General features: G+C 36.8%; 2 protein-coding genes and 1 non-coding gene across 7 annotated transcripts; all 3 read left to right on the forward strand.

The window, feature by feature from the left end:
• The first annotated feature begins 208 nt into the window (after window positions 1-208).
• On the forward strand, window positions 209-5,672 carry LOC103706491 (ACT-like superfamily protein). 3 transcript variants are annotated; one of them, XM_008790604.5, is made up of 8 exons: window positions 209-488; window positions 2,825-2,896; window positions 2,987-3,032; window positions 3,113-3,227; window positions 3,662-3,729; window positions 4,064-4,729; window positions 4,898-5,005; window positions 5,222-5,672. In XM_008790604.5, the coding sequence occupies exons 2-8, from the start codon at window positions 2,829-2,831 to the stop codon at window positions 5,561-5,563; spliced, it is 1,413 nt and encodes a 470-aa protein (XP_008788826.3). In that variant the 5' UTR covers window positions 209-488; window positions 2,825-2,828; the 3' UTR covers window positions 5,564-5,672. The 3 variants fall into 3 exon arrangements, with proteins under 3 accessions (XP_008788826.3, XP_088563411.2, XP_088563410.2); XM_088707284.2 differs by having other exon boundaries at window positions 355-488; window positions 2,786-2,896; XM_088707285.2 differs by lacking the exon at window positions 3,662-3,729 and having other exon boundaries at window positions 211-488.
• A 219-nt stretch (window positions 5,673-5,891) lies between these two features.
• On the forward strand, window positions 5,892-6,026 carry LOC113462688 (U4 spliceosomal RNA). The gene has a single exon (XR_003385625.2). It is a non-coding gene; the product is annotated as a U4 spliceosomal RNA (small nuclear RNA).
• A 1,393-nt stretch (window positions 6,027-7,419) lies between these two features.
• LOC103706489 (nonsense-mediated mRNA decay factor SMG7-like) lies at window positions 7,420-19,487 on the forward strand. 3 transcript variants are annotated; one of them, XM_008790601.5, is made up of 8 exons: window positions 7,420-7,631; window positions 8,168-8,266; window positions 12,568-13,161; window positions 13,310-13,432; window positions 15,196-15,425; window positions 15,512-17,505; window positions 17,651-17,801; window positions 18,850-19,487. In XM_008790601.5, the coding sequence occupies exons 2-6, from the start codon at window positions 8,195-8,197 to the stop codon at window positions 17,478-17,480; spliced, it is 2,988 nt and encodes a 995-aa protein (XP_008788823.2). In that variant the 5' UTR covers window positions 7,420-7,631; window positions 8,168-8,194; the 3' UTR covers window positions 17,481-17,505; window positions 17,651-17,801; window positions 18,850-19,487. The 3 variants fall into 3 exon arrangements, with proteins under 3 accessions (XP_008788823.2, XP_088563412.1, XP_089782277.1); XM_088707286.1 differs by having other exon boundaries at window positions 7,495-7,748; XM_089926151.1 differs by having other exon boundaries at window positions 7,515-7,631; window positions 18,821-19,487.
• Window positions 19,488-20,568: the final 1,081 nt, after the last annotated feature.

Below are 20,568 nucleotides of genomic sequence, written 5' to 3' on the forward strand. Positions count from 1 at the left end.
TTCAATATTTAGGTGGATATTCAAGTAAAAAAAATTTAAATAAATAAAAAGAGTTATAATCATAGTCATGATGGGTAACTGTTTGGGCGGAGGTCCGTAGTATATTTAGCGGCCGCTGGTCTGGCCCAGACCGGTCTGGGTGGGTCCAGTGGTGCAGAGCCAGCACCGCCACGACCTTACACGTGTGGGGCCGGGGACGAGGCCTCCCACGAGTCATCCGACATTCTCTCCGACCGAACTCGGGTGGCGAATCCCAATTTTAGCGTCGACGATGCCTCCCCTTCAACCACAACACCACCCCCCTCCCCCTTCCAAAACCGCCACCCGGCAGAGATTTATAATAAACAGGAAACCAAGGGAGAGACCCAGAGCCTTCCCTATCTTTCTCCCAAGCTTCAGATCCCTCAAACAGGGATCTATCTAGCTAAGCTCTTTCCTCTCCAGCTTTGCTTCGATTACCATCAGAATATATGTAGATAGCTGTTGAGGTACGATTCTATCCTGTTGTCCTTTTTTGTTTTTTTTTTCGCCTGGGGGGGAGGGAGGGGCAAAGAAATTCCTTTGGTCAATGGAGGAATGCGTAGATATAGCTAGAATGCCTTTGTGTGATTGCAAAGTGATGAGCTTTAGAGAAGATAAGTTTTTGATCAATGAATGTGAAGAAGGGAGGAAAAACAAAAATTCAGGAGAAACCTATGGGCATCTTCCCGACTTTTGCTTTCTCAGAAAAAAAAAAAAGAGAAAAGGAAAAAATAAGAGAATGTGAAGAAGAAGACAGTAGCCATGGATGGAATGTTATATCTAATAAGGAGATGGCAATAATGAAACAAATCTAAAAAATTATTTGATCTAGCCTAGTTGTACAAATGCAGAACATGGTATAGTGACAGGGTTTGTTGTATGATAATTCTGTTTAAGGGGCAGCTTCAGATAGCAACCACAGCTAAGACAAGATAGGACAAATTGATGCCGTGTGAATAGCAGATTATGATCATAATGTGTAACATTTGTCCAACTATTTGGGGTCGGATTTATGAATCTTTGCAAAAAACAAACAGTAGATAAGATGAACCCATGCCGGCAGCATCTTTTCCTGCATGCTGCCAATGGATTTTATCCATCTGAATAAGCTGCAGGAATTTCCTTCTAGAAGATTAATAGCTCATGGAGCATTTCCTCGCTGAACAGGGGTATCGACTGGATCTTACCTTTCTAAAGTATTTCAGTCCATAAGGAACCATTGACACTCTGAGCCTACAAACTTTGAGTTTCGTTTATGTTGCTCATTTGCTTCTAACGAAGGCTTTTTTGTTTGTTTGTTTCCTTCTTCTTTTGAGATAAGGCTTCTAACCAAAGATTTTGTTGTTATGCTTTTCTTTGCAAATTAACGAGGTGAGCTTTCTAGCTCATCTTGTGAGGTCAGTAATTATTGTGACTGTTGAATATTTTATTCACGATCATCTGACTATATTTTTCAGGTACCATAAACTAGTTTTCTTTTAGCCTTCCTCATCTGAGAAAAGTGTTCTATTGTCTGGTGGACTATTTTACGCCTGCTTTAGATTCTAACTATTAATGCCTCTCATTCTCTCTATATCACGAGTCTGTCCAATCTTCTATTATTCATGACTTTTCACCTAGTCTAACATTAACGTCTCGTCCAATTAATTTCTTTTTTAGGACTTAAAAATGGTGAAGCAAATTGGTGAAGAATAACTTAAGCATGCTAATAACTTTTTAGGAAGCATAGCTTGTGAAATGTTTTTTCTTGTCAATTGTTGTTCATATTGATGTTTAAGGTTCTTCCGTGTCATCTACATAATAGATTGTGTTTTTGTGGCAGCTTTTCGTCTTTTCCTTAGTTATCCTATCGCCCTAGGTTTCTTGAAAGCTGTCCATGTTTTGTCTTGTAATATCCTTTTGAAAGCAAACATGGAACAAAAGCCGGTTTTCTGTTGCAAGGCCATTTATGTCCGCATCATTTTAATCATGTTTCTCCATTCTCAAGTTGCAAGGCCAGTTTTTCTGTTGCAAAGGTTAAATTCTTAAACTCATAGAATGATGGAAAAACCGATCAATATCTTAGGAACAAAAGCTGCATCACACATAGATAATTTTGTGGATGATCTAAAACAAGTGGATACACTGAACATAAATTATCTGCACCTTCTTAGGACTACAAGACCTATGTAGTTTGGGATGGTTATTCCTGGATGGGATCAGAATGATGCTATGCCTGCAGCTTTTGACATTTAATCTTGACTTGCCTCCATCTTTCTTGGATAACACTTCTTTAGTAACAAGCAATCTTAGCACGTTAACTCTTAGCACCTTCTGTGTTTGTGTTTTCCGTTAATTCTTGTTGTCCTGTGACTGGTAAAACTAGAAAGAAACCTTATAACTTGTAACTGCATCTTTTTGGGTCCCTACATCCCAATATTGATGGATATATTACATATGTAAGAAGAATAGTACTATTATTAGATAATATGTTTACATAATTTTAATTAGTAACTACCATGCTCGTTATTATTTAACTACTATGGATATTTATTTGTGTAATGATTTAAAGCTAAAATTAGGTTTAGTTTAGATATAAGTACATTTACATATTTTCTCAAGTCAAATGGATCAATAACAATGAAGTTAGCTTTCTAATGTATCCAATGCTTGGTAAGGATATGAAGTAGTACTGCTAGGAAAAAGGATAAGAAATAATGCATAATCAACAAAAAAACTGCAAAACATAAATATATATTTTAACTATGCTATTTTTGAACATCAGGCTTCATTTTGATCAACCATGTTGAATTCTTATTGACAGCATCATGGAAGTTTCCTGCCCTTATTTTGATCCTGAATTCGAAAACCTTAATGAGAAGATGTATGGACCAAGGTCAGTTACTTGGTCTCATTCCCTTAACAATCATCAAAAGATATTCAGTTATGTTGGATACTAATGGTGAGTTAGAGCCTATTGTTGCAGGGTTAGTGTAGACAATGAATCTTGTGACAAATGCACAGTTGTGAAGGTAAGAAGATACAAGCATGAGGACTACTTAATTTGTTGAATGGTTGATTGATGAAGTTGGAGCTTGTATTTTTTTTTTAGGTGGATAGTCTCAACAAACAAGATCTCCTACTTGAAGTGGTTCAAGTGTTGAGTGATGTGGATCTTTTTATTTCCAAGAGTTATATATCTTCTGATGCAGAATGGTTCATGGATGGTATGTTGGCACTGTGATTTCTAACATCTTTTTAGTTTTATAAATAGTATATCCATTTTATTTGAATTTTGATGCTATTTGGTAAGTTCAGTTCTGTTTATCTGTCAGACTGGTCTAGATCCAGACTTTGAATGTGTTTGTTTTAAGTCATATTTTATCAATCAGTTTGGGAGGTCTATATCAGATCCAGCCAAACTACGATATAAAGCCTGTCAATTTGTCTCCTGGAGAAAATCTGGGCCTGAAACCTTACTATGTGTTGAAAACTAGACCTATATTACTGCCTCTCTTGAACTTATAAAATTCTGGTAGTATAAATGCCTAACAAGTTGTGGCTTTATAAAGTATTATACAACCAGATCTAAAATGCAAAAAAGATTGATGTAAATGCAATAGTGGGAACTGACTATATTTTTATCTTCCTTGCGTCACAGTCTTTCATGTGAAAGATCAGCGAGGTAATAAGGTTACAGACAAGAAGGTCATTAGCTACATACAACAGGTCAGTTGAAACTTCACTCCCCTCAACACGACACACCCCCATTATAGTACATACATGCACACATGGTTCTTAGTTGATTCATGATCAAAAGCAAAGCTGATTAATGACAACTAGCTTTTATCAAATGCCATCCTGTTGATGCATTGAAAGCCAACTAGTGCTTTCAACAATTTCTCATAGTCCATAATCCAGGACATGGTAAAACTTTGGATTCATGGTAGAATCCAAGTTTAACTATTCTGACAGTGCTGTGTCCGTAAAATTAAGGCATCTTCCTTTTCTTTTCCCTTAGTCATGATTGTAATGTGAACACAAGTTATATACAACTTTATAGGCAATAGGTGCGAGGAGGGAGCTTCAAAACTCAGGAGAGATGAAAAAGTGCTATGACAATGCTGTCGGAACTGAATCTTGTAGTGATTGCACAGCCATAGAGATGATTGGTACTAACAGACCAGGACTTTTCTCAGAGATATCAGCTGTCCTAGCTGAACAGAGGTGCAATGTTGTTGAAGCTCATGCATGGAGCCACAATGCTTGTCTTGCATGCGTAGCTTATGTTTCCGACGAGTCCACCTCGGCTTGCATTGATGACCCCAATCGACTAGCCACTATTGAAGACCAGCTCTCCACTATTCTTCGACCCACCACGATTGCAGATGATAATCCTAGGGGTGCAAAGACACATTTTCTTGGATGTGATAGCTCGATGAGTCACACGGAGCGCCGACTACATCAGCTTATGTTAGCCAACCGAGATTTTGATGGGCCACCGGGGCAAGTAAGCACATCACTTTCCTCGATTAGTATGGACCATGTTGAAGGGGGGAGAAAGACAGTCGTGTCAATTGACCGTTGTGCTGAGAAAGGATATTCCATTGTGACTGTTGAGTGTATGGATCGACCAAAACTCATGTTCGACACTGTATGCACGCTTACAGACATGCAATATGTTATCTTCCATGCTTCTAGTGCTTCTCATGGGCTTTTTGCCTATCAGGTATGTTTAATTGCATTGCATGATGTTTTCTTAGGATAAGTTGTCATCAACACAATGATTTTATAGGCTCATGCTTATGGTATCAAAAGTTTCCATCCTTTCATAGTTCTATCATAAGGACATATCTTCTGAATTCTAGGAAGTTGATACTGAAACGGAGTGTTGCAGGAGTACTATATTCGGCACAAGGATGGATATACGCTGGATACTGAAGATGAGAGGAGGCTACAAGTTATCAAATGCTTGGAGGCTGCAATCGAGCGTAGAGTATGTGAGGTGAGCATCTCACATTGAATAAGTATCTAGAATTCAGTCATCAACCGTATATATTTGGCATACTTATGCTTTTCTAATCCATTGTTATCAATAGTGTTCGTGGAATGAGCATGTTAAAATTATGATATCATGGAAATGTTTACACATCTGTTATTAGCCATGTGTGTGTTTCACATGCTATTGTTATTTTCTTTCATCGATCTCATTCTCTATCAGGGGCTCCGGTTAGAGTTATGTGCTGAAAATAGTGTTGGATTGCTCCCGAATGTCACCCGCATCCTCCGTGAGTACGGGCTTACCGTTGCCCGGGCGGATATTGCGACCGATGGTGAGAAGATGAAAAATGTGTTCTACATTCAGGATATATCTGGCAACAAAGTTGATATGAGGCTCGTGGAGTTGATGAAGAGAGAGTTGCAGCCGCTGGCATTTCAGGTGAAGAATGAATTGCTGCTGCCACGGAAGTATACCTCAGTGGAGAGGGATGGTTTCTCGTTTGTTAGCCTGCTTAGGTCTCAGTTGGAGAGATTCTCCCACAGCTTCATCTCAATACGATAAAAGGAAAGAGAGGTGTTTGTCTGCCGTTGTATATTGTCCATATGTCTGAAACTCCATAGGCTTGTATATATGTGAAATCTTTCAATTCAATCAAGCTTGCGTTCTTGCATCTATTTTTTCTTGAAAACTGCTGAAATTATGTGCAAGAAAAGAGTCGGAAGTTCTATCAGACGAGGAAATCAAGGTCTATTTTTTCTATTAGAAGCATGGATCCTTTAAGGATATAAGGATCCATACTTCTTAGCATATAAGGATGCAATGAATCTAGAGGTCAACCTCGCTTCCATGAGATATATGTCACATGTTTCAATTAACATGCGGGACTTCCATCTTACTGCTTGAGGCAATGACGCAGCTAGTGAAGGTATAACCGAGGCACGTCAATTGCTGGTTGAGAACTTGCTGTCGGAAATTTTAATTTAAAAAGATTCAAATTCTAAAAGAAAACTTATCCCCTTCTTTTAGTTATTTCAAATATTTGAAATTTTAAAGCAAGTTCACTTGCTTTTATAGAAATCTTATCCTTGGAAGCGTACGTTGAGCTTCAAGTAGATTGGGTTGGTGACCACATGCATGCATTTGGCCTGACCGGCCTTGGTTCACTCGGATAGAGTTTATAAAAAGGATTTGGGTCCGTGGTCTTGAACACAATACATAGTAGTAACAATTGCAACATTGCTCAAACAAAAGAATGTAACCCATTAATCTTAGAAAGACCTAATTTAATTTGATTTGGACATTTTAATTTGATCGAAAAAGCAATCGATTCTATTGACTCAAATCAATCAAGAGCCATAATATGTGCTTGACTAGTCCAAATCGGAGCTAAAAAAGAATCCTATAATTGATCCTAATTGACAAAAAATCATGATCAAGATCAAGATCCGATTTACATAGGGTTAAATCATCTCAGGTTACCAATACATGAAAAAGTAGTTTTTCAATAGAAATAAGATCTCATCATTGCTCAAACAAAAAAATGTAACCTACCGATCTTAAAAAGACCTAATTCAATTTGATTTGGACATTTTAATTTAATCGAAAAAGCAACCGATTCTGTTGACTCGAATTAATCAAAAGCCATAATATGTGCTTGACTAGTCCAAATCGGAGCTAAAAAAGAACTTAACCTATAATTGATCTTACTTATGATCAAGATCCGATCTACATAGGATTAAGTCATCTGAGGTTATCCATACTTGAAGTTTCCAAAGAAGAGAGATGAAAAAATAGTTTTGCAATGAAAATAAGATTCCTATAGTTTATGAAAAAAAATTCATGTGGGACACGAAAAAGTCTGATTTCCCCCAGCTGGGAATTAGAATTTTTTTTTTCTAAAAGGACAATTAAGTTTTGAGATAAAATAAGGTAAGACCTTTCTCCTTATTAAAGATATAACAAATATTTTATACTTATTTTTCTAAAAAAATAGATGCTCAATCAAATATAAGTCATTTTTCAACCAAGCATATAAAAACTATTTTCTACTTTTCAAGGTTTTTAGTGAGGGAAAAAAAAATTTCAATGATCCAAACGAGTTGAAAGAGATTAAAATTGGCTTTAGATGGCAAAAAAAAAAAAAAAAAAAAAAGAAAAAGGAAATTATTTAAACCATCCAGGCTTAGTGGCATAGGAGAAATAAAAAAATATTTTAATATTCGTTCCCCGGGGTCTATTAATTTGCGAAAAGGGGAAAAAAAAGGGAGATTGGAGCCATCAACAAAGACCGGTAAGCCATAAAAAGCTTATGGTGATGTGGCTCCAACAAGGCTTGCCGGCGGACTTAGAAGTCTTCGCGTGGCACGCGGTGGTTCGCTTTATTTTATTCATATTTCAATTTCTACTATACATTATTTGCGTCCTCGTAAATTAGGGAAACAATAAATAAATATTTAATTTAATTATTTATATCAAGAAAATTATATATAGGCGGTCCTTCGTCTCGGTTTCCTCGTTTGACGGCAGGTTTGAGATTGGGAGAAGGCCCCCTTCGTCGCGAGGGACGTCTCCTTTCCCTTCTGCCCTCTTTCTCTTATTTTCACCCCCCCTTCGTCGCTCTCGAGATCAGGTGCGCTCTCCTGCTGATTTTGATCGAGAAATCTATCTGTTGATCTAATTTTGTCTTCTTCTGTGGGGTTTGGGGTTCTATCATGCCGGGATCTGTTGAATCCGAGAAAGTTCATCGGTAAGGGGGCTGGATTTGATACTTTTTGTTCTGAATCGGGTTCGCTGTTTGGTTTTTAGGAATTTTCTCGCTTCGTTTCATAGTAGTAGTGGTATAATTTAGGGTTAAGAGATGGGATCTGGGCGAAATATTTGTAGGAATTGGGGTGAGGGTTTAGAAAATATGGCAGCTTGTAGGTTGGGATTGGTTTCTTATTGTTTCCTTTAGATTGTTTGATGCGCGAGTTGGGATTTATTGAAACTTTTAGATTGGAAAGAGAAGTGCGACAAAGAGATGTTTTATTGATGTTTAGGGTAGAATTTTTTTTTATTTTTCCATTGTGATATCTTTTGAAGGATTTTATTATTGCTGTATATCGGTGCATTTTTTAGCTTTTTTTCTGTCCTCATGCATTTTAAAGCTGACTATATTTGTTGAAGGAAATATTCACGATGCATGTTTGATGGATGATGACTGTTCCAATGGATAACTCATTTTCTCCCTCGTCAAGGGAGCTTGCACAACGCCTTTACAAGAAGGTATGCTGCTGTTCCTGATTTACTCGTGTTTAGTTTATTCTTTGTATATTTAGATGTTTGTATAACTTCTAAGGTTACTTTAGCATTTGTGTTAATCTTGATCTTGCCTTCTTATTTTATTTGTAATAAGATTTTTTGTTCATGATGTTGCATGCATTAAGTTGGTCATATTTTTGGAATGTTTGAAAGTTTAACAATATCAGCTGATAACTTTCTAGAAATAATTCTTAGTATGTTGATAGTGCTCTCACTGGATGAATAGTAAAGATAGATAGTTCATTTATTTGCAATAGGCTATTAACATCTTTTCTCAATGGAAAATATATATCAAGCATCCTAGAGCATCATTGTGAAAAGCTGTACTTATTGCTGTTCTTTGCATTTGATTATGTTGTTGTATCAGTTCTTATTTAAAGATTCATTATATACATTTTGACTTCTTACTAGTAGAATCAATGTCAGGATAAATAATATTGGCCATCCACTTTCTTGATTTTGGACAACATTGTTCAAGCACTTTGCTATTGGTTAGTTAATGTGCTATTCTAAATATTTCCTTCATTATTGATATATTTTTGTTAGGTCACTGTTGCTTTCTACATTAGGGCAAAATCACATACATTGTTGTTAACTTTATTGCCTTCTATATGTGATAGAGAGGATGAGTTTCGCTCTAGATCAAAATTTTCATGCAGCAAGACATTTTCTTAAAGAGCTCCTTTCTGGAATAGGTTCGATTTAATTTCTTCAAACGGGTTAATTTGTTGGGAAACTCATTTGAAAATGGTTGAAGAAGAGAGCTAGGGGAATACCATTGATTATTGGTTTCTCTCTTTTGGTTCCCCATCCGTACCCCTTTACCTATCAACATTATCTCTATGATTAGGACATATCAGCCACTTGTTTCCATGCCAAACTTCTCAACCACGAGTCGAGTGCCGAAGGCTCTTCTGGTTGTATCAAGGTTTTGAGACAAAGATAACCTACATTTCACTCTTTGACACTATTGTTTAGTGCATTGTGTCAAGTGGAATAAAATGATATTTGGCTGATCTCACCTAATTCCACTCTTTGACACTATTGTCTAGTTAATTCCACTCTTTGTTAATATATCAAGCAAAGGCGTCACCTAGTTTGCTAATTTGGAAAGAAGGTCAAGGCAATCAAACAAAATGATATATTGGCTGATATCATAAATCAGATACGGAATTTGTCATTTCAAGTATGTGCCTTATAGTTGTGGTGATGTGACAGGCCAGCTTACAATGCTATCAAATTAGCAAAAAGTATAACGAGTGCAAAAAGTATCTTGCTGATACCTGCTGTGTATAACGAGTGCTGTTTTCCTATCAGCTACTGGATGTGTATAAGTATGACATATTTTAATTTTATGCTTCAGTCACGTGGCTGAGTTTAACAGTGATTTACTTTTCGATATCTTTTCTATTGCTTTAGTTGGATTTAGATTGATCAACTAATCCTTTTTTTTTTTGATATCCTCAATTATTCTTTTCTTTGCTTATTATTATTCCTATGTTTCTCGTGATACTTTTCATTGATCGTATGCTTTTCATTCCTATTTCCCTTTTTTGAATTAGATCAAGCATATAAGCATGCATTTCATTTACATAACATGCTTGACGGAGAATAACTATATATCCATGGACCATATGAATATTAGTCTTAGATTTGTACACTATGTGCAAGAAGAAAAGGAAAGAGATTAATAAATGTCCAAAGATAAGATGATAGAATTTAAAAATAGAAAATATTAGATCTTTTTGGGATAAATTAAAGAAGGGGAATTAGAATCCAAGAATAGAATCAAATAAAATATGGGACCAAATGGTCAATTGTAGTAACAGGGTAGCTAAAGATGTTATTGGAGAGTCAAAAGGGAAAGGATATGCAAATAAAAGGACTTGGTGGTGGATTAATGAGGTACAAGAGGCAATTAGAATCTAATGGATGCGCCTTGAACAAAGATATTAGGAGGCCAAAAAATGAAAAAAAATATTAGTTGGGCTAAATATGTAGCATATGATAATTTGTATGGTAGAGATTTATAAAATAGCTAAAACTAGACAGAGGAAATCTAAAAACTTGATTAAAGCAGATGCCATAAAAGTGAGGATAATAGGATATGAAGGATGAGATATTTCAAGAAAGATAAATGTATTATTTCGAGAAATTGTTAAATGAGGATTCTACTAAAGAAATCTTCTTTAAAGAAATAAAATTGTAGAGGAGTCAAGGTTCCATTCATCCAATTCATAAAAATAAACTAGAGATATCTCTGAAAAGAATGCAAAATGATAAGATTATGGCCAGATAAAATACCTATTGACATTTAGAAAATCATGAGAGATATTGGGTTAAACAGGCTTATTTAATTAAATATTAAAAGCAAGAATATGCTAGATGTTAGAAAAAAGTATTGCAGTACCTATCTATAAGAATGAAGGTGATGTACAAAATTATTTTGTTTATTGGAGGACTAAGTTTACGAGTCACTCTGTGAAATTATAGGAAAGGGTAATTGAACAAAGATTAAAATAAGAATTATTTCAGATGACCAATTTGTATTTATGTATGAAAGATCAACAATGGAGGCTATCTTTTTACTTAGATAATTAATGAAAAATCATAGAAAAAAGATAAAAGTCTACTTATAATCTTATTTGACTTAGAAAATGCTTATGATAGGATATCAAGAAAAGTAATTTGGTGGGCTTCAAGAAAGAAGGGTCTACATAAATGGTATAATGAAATAGTTGAGAACATATGTGATGGGGTATTGACAAGTGTTAGAAGTTGCTATGGTACAACAAATGTATTTTCAGTTACTATATGCTTGCATCAAAGATTAGTAAACCCATATCTTTTTGCACTAATTATGGATGAACTTACTGCTAATATTCTGGAAGATGTATCATGGTGTATGTTATTTGTAGATGATAAAGTATTAATTGATGAAAAAGGAATAAGATCAAATATTATATTGGACTTATGAAGGAAAATATTATAGGACAAGAGCTTAAAGATTAGTAGAACAACGACAAAGTATATAAAAAATGTTAATTTGATGAGAATAGAAATGAAGATGCGATATTAGTTAACATTGATGGCCAAGAGATACCACAAAGTGATCATTTTCATTACTTAGGATCTATTATGCAAAATAACGGGGGATAGATGAAGATATATACAATAAATTAGAGCTAGTCGGATGAATCGGAGAGGTATATCTGGAATATTATGTGATGGGCACATATCTTGGAGACTTAAAGGAAAATTTTATAACACAACAGTAATTTTTGCCATGTTGTATGACTTTGATTGCTGCGTAATAAAGAAATACATGAAAACGAGTTGGGCATAGCAGAAATAAGAATTTTCTTATGGATGTGTTGTAAAAATAGAAAGGATGAAATAAAAAATGAATGTATTAGAGAAGCTGTAGGATTTGCATAAATTAAGGACAAAAAGTGATGGAAAATTGATTGAGATGGTATGAATATGTACAACAGAGACTTGAGGAGACACCAGGAAAGAGAGGTACTTTGGTTTGTGCTGAATGTGGTAAGAAAAGAAGGGGAAGATCTAAGGTGACATGGATGGATATTATAAGGAAGGGAGAAATCTATAATAACATCAGAGGTGACCCAAATAGAAATACTTGACAAAGGAGGATCTATAAAGCCAACCCCAAATAATCTAGTATAATTGGCAAACCCAAATGGTTGGGAAAAGGCTAGATGGTTAAGGATATGGTTATGATGCACCCTACCCACGTTCGACCAGTACGTGCCAAATAACTATTTTGTTGTACTTATTATAGTAATCTAGTATAATTGGTATCCTAATGCATCAGTTTTGTTGAACCAATTTGTTGACATTGCATAAATGCTACTCCAAGTATCTTACTAATTTGACATCATTTTTATGGTCTCTGGCCCAAGCAATACATGTATGCGGTGCATATTATGTATCTGTGGTTCAAGTCAATTATCACTGTGCATATTTTGTTACTCATTTGACAATTCTATTAGTTAACAGCTTCTCATTTTTTTCATAGATTCATCATTTTTGTCATTTATCGGAAGTTTTTGATGCATGATTTTTATATTCCTCTTATCTGCTATGCTGCTTGTAATATTTATGTTGCTCTTCTATGAATAATATGGTTACACATTGCCTCAATTTTTATTTGCACTAGGCTTATGCATGGCTAAGGAGCATTTGGTCCCTTTCTTTTGCACTTAATGGGTGGTGTATGATAATCTAAGTTTCTTATGTAGAATATTGAATTGGAGAATGGACTACGGAAATCAGCACAGTCAAAGGTTCCTTCAGACCCCAATATATGGCTCCAAATGCGTGAGAACTATGAGGCCATAATTCTGGAAGATCATGATTTTTCTGAAAAGCATGAGGTAGAGTATGCTCTTTGGCAATTGCACTACAGGAGAATTGAGGAGTTCAGGACACACATCAATGCTGCAGTATCTGCTGGATCTAACGCTGGAAAGAGTCTTGCTCGGCCTGATCGAATTAAGAGAATCCGTTCTGTTTTTAAAACCTTTCTTTCAGAAGCAACTGGGTTTTATCATGACCTGATACTGAAAATCAGTTCAAAATATGGCTTGCCTTTAGGTTACTTCTCTGAGGGCCCTGAGAATCGTTATATTCCAATGAAAGATGAAAAGAAATCAGCTGAGATGAAAAAAGGGCTGATGTCTTGTCACCGCTGTCTGATTTATTTGGGGGATCTTGCTCGTTACAAAGGACTGTATGGGGAGGGAGACTCTGTTAGTCGTGATTATGCAGCTGCTTCTAGTTATTATATGCAGGCAGCTTCTCTTTGTCCTTCAAGTGGAAATCCACATCATCAGGTTTCATTCTCATCACTTTGGTGATTTTAGATTGGACCACAGTATTATTTTTGTGTTGGATTAATATAAATGGTTACTCTATCGTGTATTTATGTGATTCTAGTTGTTCTAACTTTCCTAATATGTGGATAAATATCATATTTGCCAGCTTGCAATATTGGCATCATACTCGGGCGATGATTTGGTAGCAGTCTACCGGTACTTTCGGAGTTTGGCTGTGGATAATGCCTTTCCAACAGCAAGGGACAACTTAGTTATTGCATTTGAGAAGGTACTGTATTATTTCTATGCAACCAACTTAAAGAAATGCTCTATATAATTGTGCTATCTCCAATATGTGTTTCTGATTACGTATGCTTTTGTGAATCACTCTGCTTTGTGTGCTTCAACTATTACAATTTCAAATCATGTATTGTTTCATAATTCGACTACCAAATATAGTTTCAAACTTTCAATAATACAGTCATAGATCATTTGATAGGAAAATTGCACATGTGCATGACCTTGAGCTTCTCATTGTAACTGCAAGGGAGATGCTTCTGACAGACTTGCAAACCTGGCTAGGTGAATGCCTTAAGTTAAAATGAAGTCAGATATGTGTGATGCATAATTTTTGGCATGTCATCTCACTGATAAAATCCAGAAACTTGTTTTAGCAGGACATTCCATTCGCATATTTTAGTGATAAACGAAGTCATATACATGTTAGGATGTATGATGGTCCTTTTCCAGTCAAGCAGTTTTGTGGCTTTTCAAAGCAGAAATTTTGTGAAAGAAAGGTGTTCTTCTCATATAAGTGAAAGATAAAAAGACTGTTATTGGGAGAATCTTGGGAATCTAGCTTTTGGCCTTATTCTTATTTGGAGCACCAACATTTTTTCTTGAGAATAATGTGTTTGGCTCTCACTTAAGAGAAGACATATAGGTGCAAATGGATGAGGTAAACTTAAATGTCATCCAGCTTACCATGAAACAAACCCACCTAAAAATTTGGTCTTTTTCGATTGATTTGGAATTTCTAAACTAGATCTTGATCTCCACCAAGCTGAATCTAAATCTAGAATAATTTGATTCAACTCCTGGAAGCTGAAACTAATCATTCCAAAAAAAAAGTGATGTTTCATTCTCAATCAAATATTGAAGTAGCAAGGAAGTGCTTCTCTTACTAGCACTTCCCTGGTTTTTTCCCCTATCTGTCTGCAGGATTGAGAGGTACTTCCCTGCAAATTTTTCATGGAAAGTACTCTTAGAAAAGTAGAAATGCTGATGTTGCCCAAAAGTTTCATTATATTGCTGCAGTATTAATCATAATATTTGAGAGAAAGGGAGGGAAGACCTACCCAAGTTTAGTTACCCAAGGTCCAAATACTTCAGGATGGACCACCGAGGACTCGAACCAGAGGAGATGAGGATTGTGATGTTGTGAGGATTTCATACTTGTACCTGCTGAATTTACTAGTGCTGTTTTTAATTAAATTTCATATGATCAGATGGCACAATCTTAATGAACAATGTTTTCTTTTTTCTTTTTTCATGGTGGGTAGTATATAAATGCCTTGCTTATGTCTCTGCAGCTCTTTGGATGTTATTGACAAGCTGCTCCTTTACAGAATTCTTTAGGATTGATTTATGTATTGGACTTAATTTTCATGTTTAATCTTTTGTAATGGAGTCAATAACTTGGCCCTTGATGTGCACAGGGATTATTATCATTAGAAATGTTTGGATTAGTGCATCTCCCACAATCCATTACAAGAGTGCCACCTTGTAGGGCACCAATCCTGATGCTCGCTAACAGCCAAAAATTTGCTAACTCTACTATTAAAAAAAAGAAAAAGAGAATTGCATAGTCCAATTATCTGCATACTTGCATGCCTGTGGTTGTGCTCCATGTTTTTGCATGTGACCATCTACTTGTATTTTTTATTAGCTAACAGAAAACCGATAATCTGCTTTTACATGCTGTAAATTCAACACCTCCGTTCATCTGACAATGTTCTGTTGAAACTTTGTTTTACTAAAAATGTTTTACAGAATCGTCAAAGTTACTCTCAGTTGCCTGGGGCCAAGGTTCCTCCATCTAGGGCTTTGCCTACACAATCAGCTGGCAGAGGTAAAGGAAGAGCTGATACAAGTCTTCCAGCGAAAGACACCAAAACAGAATCTACTCCTATTGAAGAACGAGAGTTCAGTGCATCTGAAATATTCAGAGCCTTTTCAACACGATTTATTCGACTTAATGGGATCCTTTTCACACGGACAAGGTATTTTAGTTTATTCCCCTTCCTCCTCTCTTTTTCTTTTCATTTTTCTTTAAAATAGTAATTTTCTTGTATGTGTAATTTACCAGCTTGGAAACTTTTGGAGAAATATTCTCTTCGGTGATTTGTAATCTGCACGATCTCCTTTCTTCTGGTCCTGAAGAAGAGCTTAGTTTTGGTCAGGATGCTGCTGCAAATGCATTGGTCATTGTGAGGCTTATTGCTATTCTTATATTCACAGTTCATAATGTGAATAGGGACTCAGAAGGCCAATCATATGCAGAAATCTTGCAGCGTACCGTGCTGCTTCAAAATGCTTTTACAGCTGCTTTTGAGTTTGCTGGGTATATAATGAAGAGATGCACACAGCTACATGATGCTCCATCAAGCTCTCTGTTGCCAGCCATTTTGGTTTTCATCGAGTGGTTGGCATGCCATCCAGATATTGCAGCAGGTTTTGATGTGGAGGAAAAACAAGCTAGTGCAAGATCATTCTTCTGGAATCAATGTGTATCTTTCATGAACAAACTTATTCTGACTGGACTTGTGTCAATTGATGGTGATGAAGATGAGACCTGCTTTTCTGATATGAGCAGGTATGATGAAGGAGAAACTGGTAACAGGCTTGCATTATGGGAAGATTTTGAGTTGAGGGGATTTTTACCCCTAGTGCCAGCACAGCTCATTTTGGATTTTTCAAGGAAGCATGCACTTGGAAGTGATGGCAGTGCCAAGGAAAGAAGAGCTCGTGTCCAAAGGATTCTTGCAGCAGGAAGGGCTCTTATGAATGTGGTTCAGGTCAATCATCAGAGAATATATTTTGATCCATACCTGAAGAAATTTGTTTTAAGTACAGAGCCTCCAGCATCCGAAAGTGTTGTTCATGCTGATTTCTCTAAAGCACCTGAATCAAATGTTGCTAAACAAGGAAGTCAATTCAAGTGTACAGTTGATCTTGGAGTCGCACAATCGAGCACAGTTAACATTGGGGTGAGACAGCCTAAGGCACTGCTATATGGGGAAGGAGGAGGAGGAGGAGGTGGAGAAGAAGAAGAAGAAGAAATTGTCTTCAAGCCAATTGTTGCTGAGAAGTATCCCAATGCAACTTCCTCAAGATCAGCTGCTCATGAACTTATGCAGCAGCCTATACAAATTTCTTCTGTTAATGATTGGACTATGTATGGCTCAAGGTTTTCTGCCCCTCTTGATGTTCAAGTGTCTCCTCTTCTAAATGCTAGTTCTCATATGCACACAATTGCACCTAACGTCTCCCAGCTACCTGTGCAACCTATCAATCTGGACACCTCAAAATGGCTTATGGGGCAAGAAGCATTTTTATCTGATACACTGAAGAACTTGAACATGACCGAAGGTGGGTTTTTAGCTAAGCAGAAGGTGCAAGAAGGCCCGAACAGTTTGCAGCCTGCTGCATTTTCGCCTTTCTTTTCTGCATCTGCTAATCTAAATACTCTCAATATGCTATCTAGTCAGATGAAATCTGTAGAAGTTGCCATACCATCTAAACTCGACTCCATAGTACCTTCAGGAGCAACCTCTGATGGCATTGCTATGAATCCTTCAGCAGCATTGCCCACAGCAAAGAAAAATCCTGTAAGTCGGCCTGCTAGGCACTATGGACCCCCTCCAGGATTTAGCCATGTACCTTCTAAGCAACAGGAGGATGCCATTTCTAATTCAGTTATAAAGGATCAACACCTGCAGATTGATGACTATAGCTGGCTGGATGGTCATCGATTATCATCCATCAAAAACATGGAGGAGGAGAATTCTGTTAATCATATGATATCTGCGTTCCCAAATGTTAGTGCTACCAGCAGTAATGCCTTTACCATTGCTAACAGCTTCCCATTTCCTGGGAAACAGGTTTCTAGTATGCAGACTCCTGTGCTTAATGAAAAGAAATGGCAAGATTTTCAGCTTTTTGAACATGTAAAGTCATTCTCGGAAGAACAGCTTCAGCAGGCAAATCCGCAGCACGCTCAGATGCCTCATCAGCATCAAGCACAATCTCTCTGGTCTGGTCATTACTTCGTGTGAGACAGACGTATCAAGATGATTCCAGGTAATGATGTCTAATTTGATTTTTCCTTTTTAAGAAGCCAAAATTAAAATCTTTTCTCTGCATTTTTTATCTTAGAATCCATTCTTTCCATATTGCTGTAAGAAATCTGAGAAATTAAACTAATTTGAGTTTTAATTTGCACTAGTGGTTCCTCATAATCTGCTACAATGAGTGGCCCACAGCCTGATGCCTATCGAGTTTGGCCCCCACCTTTGCAGCCCTTTCAATGTTGTTAAAATTTTCTGTTGGAGCATGGAGTGTCTTGGGAGCATTGCAGGTGCTTACCCTCAAATTTGGTAAGTGTTGTTGCTCAAACTTTTCCATAAGTGCCGCTTTTTTTAATGTATCAGAAGAAAAAAAATGGTTTGGCATAAGATGGTTTGTGGGTATCACTTCAAATAGAAGTTTAGCAACTCTTATGCCAAAGTAGAATGTCGAGATACTGAGCTAGTTATAGGCTTCCTGATTGATTGGTTCAGGTTCTACCTGCTGAGAATTCTGAGTTCACTAATTGTAGCGACTTTCAAGAATATTCAAGAAATATAGATATAGCGGCACAAACCTCTCTTTTCTAGTTTTTATCCAAATTCCTTTTAATTTTTCTTTCCACTGATGGTAACTAATCTCTATTCTAAAAAGTAATTGTGCCTTTTGCTGTAATTTATTTGGTCTGACTTTATGTATATTTGCTGACCTAAAATGGGGACGTCTCAAAATTCTATTTGATTTTTCCAGTGCAGTTATTGTTGTCTTCATTTTTTGTATCTATCCTCTTAACATCTGGTCCTCCATCACAACAGCAACCACCATATGCCAAAATATTTTGAACAATGTTTCCTCTTTATTCTCTATCAACATCACTTGTGAACTTCATTACTCATCATTAGTCAACTTATATTAAACCAATTTTTCATCTCTAAAATTTTAAACTAAACTGGGAGTTTGGATTATTGGGTTGGGCTTGGGTTTTGTCCAATTTGTTTAATGTGGTCCAGTATTTTACTGAGATGAGAAGATCTGGGCGTACTTTTAATTGCTGAACTTGAACAATAGCTTTAATTTTTTCAGCAAAAAATGATGGTTTCAGTTAAGGTTTTAACTTTTTCTGGTTCATTTAGGTCGGTGATAGATATTGGTACTCCTGACTTTTGTTCTTCATCAGTGTGATTCAATTAGCACTTATTGGTGTTCTCCTTTCTATCCTTCTCTTGGGTATCCACGCTGGCAACCCTCTTGTCCTCGCCAGATATTTAGTCTTCATATTTTTTGTCTGATTATGTGTGATTTATGTTACCCAGCAATAAAACAAATCAAGCACGCTCTCTTTTTTTTTTTACTTCACAGGGTGTGCCGAGGCTGCTAGACTTCAAGGAGAAAAAAGGTTGACTGAGGATTGATGTTGGGAATGTCGAGAGGTCCCCTCATTTGATTGATACAGAGGTCTAATCATAGTTGAGATCTTTAATGGGCTTGCATTCTACTTGGCATGAACCTGGGTTGTTCGGTGGAGGGTGCCTTCCATCTTTTTTTGCTTCTGCATATGATTCATCTCTTAATGATCAGTGTTTAGCTGTCACAAGGATGCGTTCTACTTCATCAGTAGTGGAAGTGATAGATCACTAAAAAAGGGGTCAAACCTGCGCAAAGAGTACTCGTGGATTGGAGGAGGCTGCTTGGTGATTATATTTAAGTCAAAGGTGATATTGATAGATTGAGAATGCATAATGCTTATGGATTAAGGAGGTATCCAGTCTTACTATTTCTGGTATTATATCCCTGGTTTGTCTTTGGTACTGGGACTTGTTTGGAATGTAGGGACTTCAAGTGCTGCTCCCTGCTGTTTTCTGTCAGTTATTAAGATATCACTGAAGACGTACATATGGGTGTTCATAGCTGCTGTGACCAACAGCTTTCAATAATTGTTTAATGAATCTAAGGTTTTACCATTTTATCCTCTATTATTTGAAAGTGAATTCAGTTTCTGTGTGTGTGTGGTACACGTGGATTTCCTGATTACTCTCAGCGGCTTTTTTTCATTTGTTGATTATTTTAAGCTTTGACAGGTCTTTTCGATAGTTGATAGCTCTTGCCATTATTAATAGTTGGTGCATTCTGTGTTATTTTTGTTGGGTTCCAATCAGCAGCTGAAACTGCCTTCCGCTTGAATCCTGTAATGCAGGGGAGTAATCATGCTTGCAAGCCATTTGGTTGAGAAGGCGACCCATGCATATTTTAAGCTTGTATTGGCTGCTGGGTTGTAAGCCCTCTGGGGTGAGCGTAAGTGGCATGCATATTAGTGTGAATGGTTTTGAATAGGGGGTTTTGAGGCAGATGGCTCTCTCAACTTATTAAATTTATTTTAGCACAAGGCAGCCATCTATTATTTGTCTGAAAAGGTTGCAACCGAATGATGAGCTCTTTTATTCCCCTGCATGGGCTATTCCCCCAACTCTACAAAAATACCCCCCTTAAATTGAAATTATGTATGCTACTAAAACTCGTTGTCCGAACTTTTAGAGAGAGAGGGAAGGAATCCCACACTCCCGCCAACATTAGAATCATCTAAATTCAGATTCTTGGATATGGGCTTGGAGGAAGATGGGTGCTTCCCCGCATGAACCCTCTCTCGCGGGCGGTAGCTGAAGATATATATTTATATATACGCCACGCAAAACTCGTTGTCCGAGCCTTTTGAGAGACAGAAAGGGGAGGGAATCCCACACTCCCGCCTACATTATAATTATCTAAATTCAAATTCTTGAATGTGCACCATCCAACAATTGATCTTGGAACATCCGGTTGCTAAGTGGAGGTGCGTGACCACAAAGGTAACCATCCACGGTGGACTTAATGAGCTTAGTTTTTACGAAAGGATTTGAGTACTGTATAGCTCATAATTTTTTTGCTGGTTGCATCTAGCATCTCTCACATATAAGCGGTTGTATGCTGTAGAACCTTCCCTTTCCCCTTGCTGGTGTACAACTAGGATTTTTTTTTTTTTTGGGTAGTTAAAATTCACACTACATCAACCAGCATCTTTCTTGCCTATAAACAGTTGCATAT

This window comes from Phoenix dactylifera, chromosome 11 (genome assembly GCF_051530095.1).
Source record: "Phoenix dactylifera cultivar Ajwa chromosome 11, Ajwa_hap1_PhDact_Kaust_v1.1, whole genome shotgun sequence".
NCBI classification, from domain to species: Eukaryota; Viridiplantae; Streptophyta; class Magnoliopsida; order Arecales; family Arecaceae; genus Phoenix; species Phoenix dactylifera.

Excerpts from the sequence above, each read along its gene's own strand:
- LOC103706491 (XM_008790604.5), top strand. The coding sequence starts at position 2,829 with ATGGAAGTTTCCTGCCCTTATTTTGATCCTGAATTCGAAAACCTTAAT. Across the intron at positions 3,730-4,063 it reads TCATTAGCTACATACAACAG|GCAATAGGTGCGAGGAGGGA; the intron begins GTCAGTTGAAAC and ends ACAACTTTATAG. Across the intron at positions 4,730-4,897 it reads ATGGGCTTTTTGCCTATCAG|GAGTACTATATTCGGCACAA; the intron begins GTATGTTTAATT and ends GGAGTGTTGCAG.
- LOC103706489 (XM_008790601.5), top strand. The coding sequence starts at position 8,195 with ATGATGACTGTTCCAATGGATAACTCATTTTCTCCCTCGTCAAGGGAG. Across the intron at positions 8,267-12,567 it reads CACAACGCCTTTACAAGAAG|AATATTGAATTGGAGAATGG; the intron begins GTATGCTGCTGT and ends TTTCTTATGTAG. Across the intron at positions 13,162-13,309 it reads GTGGAAATCCACATCATCAG|CTTGCAATATTGGCATCATA; the intron begins GTTTCATTCTCA and ends CATATTTGCCAG.